General features: G+C 38.4%; 1 protein-coding gene and 1 pseudogene across 1 annotated transcript; both read left to right on the top strand.

The window, feature by feature from the left end:
* The first annotated feature begins 432 nt into the window (after positions 1-432).
* Positions 433-8,081, top strand: LOC111198227 (annotated as a pseudogene).
* Positions 8,082-8,305: 224 nt separating this feature from the next.
* On the top strand, positions 8,306-8,614 carry LOC111202853. The gene has a single exon (XM_022695904.1). It carries the CDS (start codon positions 8,306-8,308, stop codon positions 8,612-8,614), a length of 309 nt encoding a protein of 102 aa, XP_022551625.1.
* Positions 8,615-12,014: the final 3,400 nt, after the last annotated feature.

Below are 12,014 nucleotides of genomic sequence, written 5' to 3'. Positions count from 1 at the left end.
TTGAACAGTGATTTGTACAGTGTAATCGGTTCATAAATTTCTGGTTTAAGTGTTTTTTTTCAGGTTTGGAAGAATTAGGATGTTTTGTTCAAAGAATAATTACAAGGGTGAAGTTGCAAATTAAGAAAGGTTTTGATCGGACGGACAGAACATACATATTGGTAGTTAGTTGAACCTGATCTCTCCGATAAAACATTTTGCGGCGCGAGTTTTTCATTTTTTGCGCCTTTTTGTTGCGCCAATTATCGCATTTCAGACATCAAATTAATATTTAAATGTGTCCTTTTTGTTACTATTTTAGTAAGAAAAAAAAAATCAAAATCCCCAAATGGAAGCTAGTCCTACAAAAAATAAAATCCCTAATTCGACGAACTTTGAACCCAGAAAAATCCTCCTCCGATTCGTGAACAACTGTCTTCAATTCTTCTTTTCCATTCGTATACAGCTTGATCCTCGCTTTGATTGAGTTCCACGTGTCGCATCGTCGTGAACCTAGTAGCAAGCGATCGGTGTTCGATTCTGCTCTTACTTGCGAAGGATTGCTCCTTTTGTGTATCAATTCAAAGGTTAGGGTTTGCAGTTTTAGGGCTTTTAGTGCAAATTCGACATTTACTCGATTAGTTTGGGGTTTAATTGCTTGCTGATACTTTTGAGATCAAATTGAATCAGTTTCAGTTCGGACTTTTCTGAAGAGCTGATTCAGGAGATGAAATTTGGATGTTGTGACTTGTGGAGGAGAGGAGGAGAGTTATGCGGTGGTTGTTAGTGTTAGTTACGAGAAGAACTAGAACAAGGCGAAGAAGAAGAAGAAGACTTAAAAGTTAACCCAATGAATGTTCAGGCGCACTTGTCAGGACAGGTTTCGAACCAAGGGAACATGTCTCAGCAGAATGGTAACTCCCAAATGCAGAATTTAGTCAACGGTGGTGGTGGTGCTCCTGGTTTAGGACCTTCACGTAATGACAATGACCTCTTGAGACTTCGGCAAGGCATGCGAATCAAGATGTAAGCTTGCACATGTGTTTAATTCACTTTAAAGTTTCTTTTTGGATTGCAGTCTTTGTCTTATTGATTTCTTCCTATTTGGCTATGTTTTTTTTTCCAGTTTCAGCATCTTACAGCAAAAACAACCATCTCCAGCTGATGATGCATCAAAGGCAAAGTACATGGATGTTGCTAGACGCTTAGAGGAAGGGCTGTTTAAAATTGCTAACTCAAAGGTAATTTTTAAAAAGATTCATGTATTTTTAACAGATTTTTTTCCTAAGATTTGAGCACTTTTTTTTTTCCTAATGTGTACCACTTTCTACAGGAAGATTACTTAAATCAGTCGACCCTTGAATCTCGGCTGGCAAGTCTAATCAAAGGTAGGCATATGAATAACTACAATCAGCAGCGACATGCTAATCCTTCTTCGGTTGGAACAATGATACCCACTCCAGGGTTACAACATAGTGGTGGGAATCCAAATATGATGATGACGTCCTCTGTTGATGCTGCAATGGATGGAAGTAATAACATCACAACTACTGCTATGAACACTGCAAACATGCTAAATCCTGGTGGCATGCTCGGAGGTTCTTTCATGACAACTTATATAAAATATCCGGAATGTTTTCATAGTTACTCTGAACACCTTTACTTGTTGTGTTGCAGGTAACATGTCTAATGGATACCAGCATTCATCGAGTAACTTTGGTCTTGGTTCTGGAGGGAACATTGCATCAATGAGCTCGCAAAGAAATACTGGCCAGATGATGCCTACCCCTGGATTTGTCAACAACAGTATTAATAGCAATACCCAGTCTTACTTGAATGTTGAAGCTTCCAATTCCAACAATAGTGTTGGATTTTCTGCTGCTCCCATGATGGTTCCTCAGCCTCATCAGCAGCAGCAACAACAACCGAGGCAGGATATGGGTGGCCAAAATAGTCGTATCTTGCATAATCTTGGGAGTCAAATGAGTGTTGGCCTTAGACCTGGGATGCAGCAAAAAATGTCTAATGTGTCTAACAGCTCCATAAACGGTGGTGTTGGGATGAATGCAAAAGTGTTGATACCCTTCAGCGTTCAGGAATGCAGGGTAAATATTTATTCCCTCTCCCTTTTTCTGCTTGTCTAGTTTCATATGCACTGTAACTCCTTTTGGGTGTGTGTCCATCCGAAAGCTTAATTTTATGTTATTTACTCTTTCAGGTGAAGGATATGGCACAAATAACGTTGACCCTTTTCATTCTGGAAATTTGTATGGTGCTGCAACATCTGTTGGGACGTTGACAGATACTCAGAATACCAATACGGCAAGTTTTCAGTCTATGTCTGGAAATAGCTCTTCTCTGGTAAGGACTGATCAAAGTTCACATTCATTTGCAAAAAGTGCACTAAAGTCACTTTGTCAATCTGAGAATATTGGATTGTAATTCATTTCTGTACACTTTTGCAGTCACATCAACAGCAGCAATTTCAGCAACAGCCTAATCGGTTTCAGCAACAACCTAATCAAATTCAACAACATCAGCAGCAGTTTCTACAGCAACGGCAATTGAAGCAGCAGCAGAGCCAGCAGCAGCAGAGATTTATGAGTCAAGATGCTTTTGGGCAAAACCATGTGGCCTCTGACATGGTTACACACGTTAAACATGAACCTGGAATTGAGAACCCTAGCAATTCTATCCACTCCCAAACTCATGAGCAGTTCCAGCTTTCTCAGTTTCAAAATCAATACCAGAACAACGCAGATGACCGTCATGCAGGTTCTCAGATTCTCCCTGCCACAAGTCAGAGTGATATTTGCACACCAGTTCCCCAAAATAGCCAACAGATACAGCAGATGTTGCACCCGCAGGGTATGGCTTCCGACTCTATTAACAGTTTTAACAACCTTTCTGTTGGAGTGAAATCAGAATCCGGTCTGCAAGGTCACTGGCAATCTCAGTCACAAGAACATACTCAAATGTCTAATAGTATGTCGAACGAACGGCACATTCAAGATGATTTCCGTCAAAGAATGTCAGGAACGGATGAAGCTCAGCCCAATAATACGTCTGGAGGGTCTATTATAGGTCAAAGTCACATCTCCACTACATCAGAATCTCCCACTCCTCAGAATCCTGTTGGTACCACTTGTAGATATGGAAACGAAAACCAAGATCCGAGATTTAGAAACCAACAGAAATGGCTCCTGTTCCTACGCCATGCTCGCAACTGCAAAGCCCCTGAAGGGAAGTGTCCCGAGCGGAATTGCGTTACGGTTCAGAAGCTCTGGAAGCACATGGACAGTTGCGCTGCACCTCAGTGTTCATATCCTCGTTGCCGCCCCACGAAGACACTGATTAATCACCATCGAAGTTGTAAGGAATCCAACTGCCCTGTGTGTATTCCTGTGAAGGCCTTCTTACAGCAACAGGCAAATGCTCGGTCCCTAGCTCGTTTAAAAACCGAAAGCGGTGCTGCGAAGTCAGTAAATGGAGGTGGAATATCCAATGATGCAGTACAGACCTCTGCTGGAGCACTCTCTTGTGCTTCGCCTAGTGCTGATATTTCAAATCATTTGCAACCTTCTTTGAAACGGTTGAAGGTGGAGCAGTCTTCTCAACCCGTCGAAGTTGAGACGGAAAGTTGTAAAAGCTCTGTTATCTCCGTAACAGAAGCACAATCATCATCTCAGCATGCTGAAAGGAAAGATCATAGGCACAGTGATGTACGTGCATCTTCAAAGTATTTTGAAGTGAAAGCTGAGGTTTGTGAAGGTTCTGTACAGGCACGACCCGGTTTTAAAGAGAAAAAGTGGAATTGCTGAAAATATTCCCAAGCAAAGACCAGTCATTGAACCTGTTAAACAAGATTTGCCCGATGCCTCACCTCGGCAAGAGAAGTGCAAAATGGAGAAAGTATCTGAGTCACTGAAGGAAGAAAGTCTGGTAGAGTCTAAACCTCCACCAAAATCTGGAAAAGCAGAGATAAAGGGTGTTTCATTAACTGAATTGTTCACCCCTGAGCAAGTGAGAGAACATATCCGTGGTCTCCGTCAGTGGGTTGGCCAGGTTTGGATTTAGCTATTCCGTTTAGCACTTTTGTCCATATCTATCTTAAAAAGATATTTGATTAATGATGAATCTGTTCTTTATGTGCTTGCAGAGTAAAGCCAAAGCAGAAAAGAATCAGGCTATGGAGCATTCAATGAGTGAGAACTCATGTCAACTATGTGCAGTGGAGAAGCTTACCTTTGAGCCGCCACCTATATATTGTACCCCTTGTGGTGCCCGCATCAAGAGAAATGCTATGTATTACACCGTAGGAGCTGGTGACACTCGTCACTACTTTTGTATTCCATGTTATAATGAATCCCGTGGGGACACTATACTCGCTGAGGGGACGCCCATACCTAAGGCAAGACTCGAGAAAAAGAAAAATGATGAAGAGACCGAAGAATGGGTAAACGACTATCCACTCTTTTTGTGTTTGTCTCCTGATTTTCAGTACATTCTGTAATCTGTTTCTACCTTTGCAGTGGGTCCAATGTGATAAATGTGAGGCCTGGCAGCATCAGATCTGTGCTTTGTTTAATGGGAGAAGGAATGACGGAGGGCAAGCTGAGTATACCTGCCCTTATTGCTATATAGCAGAAGTGGAACAAAGTAAGAGGAAGCCTTTACCTCAGAGTGCTGTTCTTGGAGCGAAAGACCTTCCGAGAACAATTCTCAGTGACCATATTGAGCAGCGGCTGTTTAAGAAGCTGAAGCAGGAAAGAACAGAGAGAGCCAGGGCTCAAGGAAAAAGTTTTGATGAGGTGCCTACTGCCGAGTCCCTTGTGATTAGAGTTGTTTCATCTGTTGACAAGAAGCTGGAAGTCAAACCTCGGTTTCTTGAAATTTTTCGGGAAGATAGTTACCCAACAGAGTTTGCATACAAGTCCAAGGTAAAGAATGATCAAGGCTCATCGTGAATTTATGCATTTCTTTCTTGAAGTATCCATTCTCACACATCATTTTATTTTGCCAGGTGGTTCTGTTGTTCCAAAAGATTGAAGGTGTAGAAGTTTGCTTATTTGGGATGTACGTCCAAGAGTTTGGTTCTGAATGCGCATTTCCTAATCAACGCCGAGTTTATCTCTCTTATTTGGATTCTGTAAAGTACTTTAGACCCGAGGTTAGATCTTATTACGGAGAGGCCCTGCGCACTTTCGTTTACCACGAAATCCTGGTAAGTCCTGGTCTTCTTAAACATTAGTCATTAGCTAATATCCGTGTTCTTTTTTGAAGGATTAAGGGTATGATTTGATCATGTGTTTAGATCGGTTACCTAGAATACTGCAAGTTGCGTGGTTTCACGAGCTGCTACATATGGGCTTGTCCGCCTCTCAAGGGCGAGGACTATATCTTATATTGCCATCCAGAAATACAGAAGACGCCAAAATCTGATAAACTACGAGAGTGGTTAGTTCGGTTACCTTTTTTGGAATAAACATAAAGTTTTTCTATGAAAAAAGTCATTTACATAATCCAAACGCTCATGTTGTTCATTGCAGGTACTTAGCAATGTTGAAAAAAGCTTCAAAGGAAGGCATTGTTGCAGAAACTATAAATCTATATGACCATTTCTTTATGCAAACCGGTGAATGTAGAGCTAAGGTTACTGCAGCTAGGCTCCCGTATTTCGATGGTGACTACTGGCCAGGTGCAGCAGAGGATCTTATATACCAAATGAGTCAAGAAGAAGATGGCAGAAAGGGGAATAAGAAAGGAATGCTAAAGAAAACAATTACAAAAAGGGCTCTAAAAGCTTCTGGGCAGACTGATTTATCTGGGAATGCATCCAAGGATCTGCTGCTAATGCATAAAGTAATCTTTACTTTCTATGCGTTTTACTATCTTTTTGTTATTGTTTTGGTAATATTATATTCACCTTTGTTCCCAGCTTGGTGAGACCATTCACCCTATGAAGGAGGACTTTATCATGGTCCACCTGCAACCTTCTTGCACACATTGCTGTATGTTGATGGTATCTGGAAATCGTTGGCTCTGCAGTCAGTGCAAATACTTTCAGATTTGTGATAAGTAAGAACTATTCCCTTTCTCTTCTGCTCTTTACTTTTATTGTTGAATTGCACACAATGTTAAGAAATCGCTAGGCCTTAACTAGGCGCTTTGTAGAGGATATCAACTAGGCCTAGAAAATTATTTTGATGAATAATGAATTATCAGATTAGATATAGAAAACAAAAGAAATTAGAGTACTAACATTATTGCTTAATTTATTAGATTTAGACTTATTTAACCGATTTAAACCGAGTTGAGTCATATAAATTGGATTTTAAAGAAGAAATCGTTTCGGGTAGGATTAAGTTACTGCCTAGAACAAGTTTTAGAACCATGATTGCACATAAGAATCTTACTGATTCCCTTTCAGGTGTTATGAAGCTGAACAGCGGCGTGAAGACAGGGAAAGGCATCCTGCTAATTTCAGGGATAAGCATGCGTTGTACCCTGTGAGTTGCATTTGCTTATTGAGGATAGCGTCCTTAACCTTTTGTCTGTGATCAGTTTCATGAATCTTAGTGGGATTGTATTTGCAGGTTGAGATTACAGATATTCCTGCAGATACAAGGGACAAAGATGAGATACTAGAAAGCGAGTTTTTCGACACAAGGCAAGCGTTTCTGAGTCTTTGTCAAGGGAACCATTATCAGTACGACACGTTGAGGCGGGCAAAACATTCATCAATGATGGTCCTTTATCATCTGCATAACCCAACTGCTCCTGCGTTTGTCACGACCTGCAATGCGTGTCACCTCGACATTGAAACTGGTCAAGGCTGGCGCTGTGAAGTATGTCCAGACTACGATGTGTGCAACTCTTGTTACAGTAGAGATGGTGGAGTTAATCATCCTCACAAGTTGACTAATCATCCATCCCTAGCTGATCAAAATGCTCAGAACAAAGAAGCAAGGCAGTTGCGAGTCTTGCAGGTATTAATACTGTTTCTTTTGAGAGCTGGTGTTGCTTCTCTCTTGGTTACATTCTTTGTTTTATGTTCTCTTCTTTTTTGAATTTGCAGCTGAGGAAAATGCTGGAACTTCTGGTACATGCATCACAATGTCGTTCTGCAAATTGTCAGTATCCAAATTGCCGGAAAGTGAAGGGACTATTCCGACATGGTATACAGTGCAAAGTGCGTGCTTCGGGAGGCTGTGTTCTATGCAAGAAAATGTGGTATCTTCTGCAACTCCACGCTCGGGCCTGCAAGGAATCTCAGTGCCATGTACCTCGTTGCAGGTAAACGACTTTATGATGATCCATGAAATACATCAAACCACTTTGGTTCATTTGAATTTTGTGTTGATGATGGTTGTGATATTCTCTCTCTCTCTCTCTCTTTCATTCAGTGACCTGAAGGAGCATCTGAGAAGATTACAGCAGCAATCAGATTCAAGGCGAAGAGCAGCTGTGATGGAAATGATGAGACAGAGAGCTGCGGAAGTCGCTGGAGGATCAGGGTAATCAAAACTTGTACATTTGGAAAGATCAAATCAAAGTTCCTTTCTCTCAAAGGTAACAAGATATGTTGCCCCTTTCACTGAGAGCTCCAACAACTTGATCGTTATCTTATTGAAGAAGAAGATTAAGACAAGGCAGTTAGAGACTAATGATGCATTTAGCTTAGGTTTGTATTTAACATGTGCCCAGAGTGAGACTTGATTTTCAGAAGAAGCAGAAGAAGAAGAAGAAGAGCAAAGTCGAGTCTTCTTCAAAGATGAGAGCGTCTCGAGTCTCAAGGTCAGTAGATTTGATGTGGTTTGGTTGGGTGATCTTATGATTATATACTATACACACGCACACACACGTCCCTCACTTGTTTCTATTTATAGTAATTTATATTGTATTCTTGTAAAATTGCCATTTCTGATTTGGGAATGGCAATAGTGTAACATATACAGTTACGTTAACTTGTTTCTTGCAAGAAAAGTAAGATAGAGATAGAGTGTTTGTCTTTTGATTCTCTTCCACTTTTTTGTCTTTTCTGTTTTGAGGAAACTGTAATCACATTTGTAAGTTGCAATCATAGTTATTTGGTTCTTGAATTAGTCTTATGGTTAATTACTACTGTTTTAAATTGTGTGTGATTGTGTCATGTAAGCATAAGATTCTGGCATACGTGGAAGTCTGAAAAGTTTCTAAATTCCAAGCCACCAGATATTGACAAGTGTCTAAACAAGATAGAGTGTTCAACAAGAACCACTAGGTTAACCTTGTCGCGAAAACAAGACGCAGAGAATCTGATGAGATCAAAAGAACCAGTTAAGTAATGATAACACACACTCTGTATCCTTCTCTCTACCGTTTGAATCTATTGAACAACCGAAGTAGTAGATATCAGTGTCATAGCTGCTGGGTGACTAAATCGGCTGCAGCGACAGTTTGTATATCCACAGCGGCGTTTGGGGCCATAGCAGCCACGATTATGGCTTCAGTGTCCGTAGCTTCTGCAGAGATTCTTCCTCCTCCTCCGCAAGATGGTGAGACGCTATCGAATGTACCGGAAATGTTTCTGGTGAAGACAGCAAGAAACAGAGGATACAACGACCCAAATCCAAAAACGCAGAGAAGTGAATAAAGTTTGTTGTTCAGCATGAATCTTTAACCTAGAGGAGTCAGGAGTTCATGAGTACTCTTGTTGTTGCTTTGTGTGTGTGTAGCTTAGTGGAATGTTCGGACATTTGCAACTTGATAGGAGATGGTGACTATGGACCTTGAAATGTTACTTCCACACCACAAACAAAAGAATGTTTGGAAGAAGAAACAGTGGAGAAAGGAACTAATGTATATTCAGGTTTTTTGTACTCTGATAAATAACATATCATTTTAAAACGTTTATAAACTCGATTTAAATGATACATGTATAAGCTTAACCAAATATATTGTTGTCAATGTAGCATGAAGGGTCATCACAGGTATTGGTGTCTTGGTGGTGATCATATAGCTCTAGATTGCCAATAAAAGGGAAAATGTCAAAACTGTAAAAAAACTCTTTTTTTTTTTTAATTTTTTTTATTTTTTTTACTGTAAAAAAAAAAAAAAAACTTGGTCATCTAGCTTGAGATTGCCAAGAACAAGGAACATGTTAGAGCTGTGGAAAAGTCAGCCATATAGCTCAAGTTTGCCGAGAACAGGGAACATGTTACAGCTGTGGAAAAGTCGGCCATATAGCTGGAGATTGCCAGAAAATGGTTTGACCAATATATCATTATTGAAAGGTAATTTTCTTTTTGAAAATACAGTGACAAAATAACTAATATGCCATAGTATCATCAGTGTCGTGCCTAGACCATATGGGGCCTAAGACAATTCTAAAAAGAAATATTACACTAAGAGACAGTTTCAAGTTTTAATATTATACTATAAGGCAGTTTGTGCTACTAAGGCAGTTTTTTCTAACCAAACTCATTTTCTAGTCATAAACTAACTAAATAAAAGAATGTGGGTCCCATGTATTTTCTTCTTCGTTTCTTTTCCTTCAGTTCTTCGATCTTTTTTGTAAAATCAATGTTGTTTTTTCAGAACATTCTTTTAATAAAATATGTTTATAATCAATATCTTTATTATTCAATCTATCTTTTGAGATATGTCAAGCTATGTTTATTATACACCGCAAATCACAGCCACAACGAACTCCACCGCCACAGTCTCCTTTTTTCCACGGGACTTATCTTTTGCGGTGTCTCAAGTCCGGTGGATGACGTATGTTACGTCTTTGCCGTGATCTTAGCCTCTCTCTGTTACCTCCGGTGGACTATAAAGCGAAGCCGCTGTTGCATCGAGATATTGATCGCCATTGTTGAACTTTGAGATGAAGTTTCTTTAATTTTCACTTTTGGTCCTTGTAAAATAGTGTATATGTGGACAATGAATATATGTGTACACATTGATGATTCTGATATACAACTTTTTGTAGATTTTCTATCTAAAAAATTAAGCTTCTACGACTTTTAGAATTCACACCAATGTTAACATAATGTAGATAGTGTTAACACAATAAATACATTGTTTGCACGATGTACATTTAGATTCTTTTCGTCTTCTCATGTACACATGTACACTGAACAAGATGCCAAGATCATATTCATGTGGTTACTCAATATACTCGTGTACATGAACAAGATGTACATAACAACAAAAATGCAACATGGAATTTGTTTACTTTATTCGAATAAATCATATATGTACACATGAACAGTGTTACAAAAAAAAAAGTACACATGAACAATTTTTGTATGTACACATCGATGTACATATATGAAAAACATACTAGTATACACCGGTGTACATGTGAGTCGTTGTACAAGAAGACAACGATATGTGTGTACATTTGAATGCTATTTAAATGTACAAATGTTATAACTTACAAATGTATGTTATATATCTTTATGGATTGCATGAGGAAAACCATTTAGGTATGCTCCTCCAGGAAATCATAATCAACGTGGAACCTAAACAAGGGATGTCTCGTTTCATGTACATATGAATCGTTGTACATGTGGATATTGTATTTGTATGTACAACATATCATGTACATATAAATCATTTTTAATGAAAGGTATTTTAGTAATTTTAACTTCATCTTCCCCAAAATCAATTAGGGTTTTCTGCAATTTTCCTCTATGGCCGCCAGCCATTATCGTCATCTTAATCATCCGTTTTTTTTCTTCTTGCCTATTATACCTTTAAACATGTATAATATCATATAAGACACGATTTCAAGCTCTAACTGATTTTGTTTCTACGATAAAAACGTAAATCTTGCTTCTTCTTTTTATTACTGTCACAGAGCGAGGCGGATTAGTTGGGGAGCACGGCGTGAAGGAGGAAGCTCTTCGACAGCTTCCGGCCAAGCCGTTTCTATCACCGATGTTTTTATTATATGGTTACACAATTGCTTACGTGGTTACAAAAAATAATGAAGAGATGAAATATTGAGTGGGTCCACTTAATTATAACTAAATTATACTTTAGTTAGAAAAGAAGAGAACAAGTTAGAAGAAAGTTAGAAAAAAGTGTCTAAGGAGCAACAACTGCTCTAAAGTGTAATAGAAAACTTAAAACTGCCCTAGAGTGAAAATAACTCTTCTAAAAATTGGGGGTTTAATAAAACTTACTACATTTTGACCCGCGCTTAAGAAGCGCGGATTTGAAATTTTAAAAAATTTTAAATCTAGTATAATTTTTTGTTTCACATTATAACTATTGATTTTTAATGTTTTTATTATTTTTTATTTTTTATAGTGTGAGATTTGTTTGAAATAGATTTAAAGATGATATGTATGTTTCTAGTAGTAAAGATATTCATTATTAAAAATATATATTTTAATTATTGAACTGTATTAACCAATGTTTTGAAAATCTGATCGGACCGTACGATCGAACCAGTCGGATCATGACTCGCTCTTCTAACTGGTTTCGAGTTGTGCTAAAAACTGAATTTGAGTTAAATCGGATCTAGTTCAATATTAAAACCCAGTTTTCGCAAATTCAAGTTAAAAAATAAAAAAATTTGCAAATTATAATAAGATTTCATCAAAATTTAATATTGTTTTCTACTACATATATAAATAAATTAGTTTTAGTTTTTGAATTTTGAATTTTATTTTTCATATCATTTTTAAAATATAACATTGATATAAACTTATATCAAAATTAATTTATAGTTATACTTTTTTTTTTGATTAACCTGGGGGTATCCTAGGCCCATGGAGAGACCCAGACTAATCCCCAAGGATAGACCCTCTCTCCGGGTATTCAAATAGGCCCTAAAGCATGGACCCATATCCGTGTTAGGTGACCAAGATAATTGTGACTTAGTTTCGCTCAGCAGGTGGATCGAACCTGAAACATGTTGGTGTCTCAGCCCCGTCTCTTTACATATATATAGTTACTTAATTTAAAATTAAATTAAAATTAAGCGGTTAAACCGATTAAACTGGTCCGGCCATTGACCAAGGTGCAATGTTGAATCAGTG

Source organism: Brassica napus, unplaced genomic scaffold (genome assembly GCF_020379485.1).
Source record: "Brassica napus cultivar Da-Ae unplaced genomic scaffold, Da-Ae ScsIHWf_1424;HRSCAF=2012, whole genome shotgun sequence".
In the NCBI taxonomy this organism is placed as follows: domain Eukaryota; kingdom Viridiplantae; phylum Streptophyta; class Magnoliopsida; order Brassicales; family Brassicaceae; genus Brassica; species Brassica napus.
The sequence above is the reverse complement of the archived record's forward strand: the minus strand, read 5'-3'. Positions and strand labels throughout refer to the sequence as shown.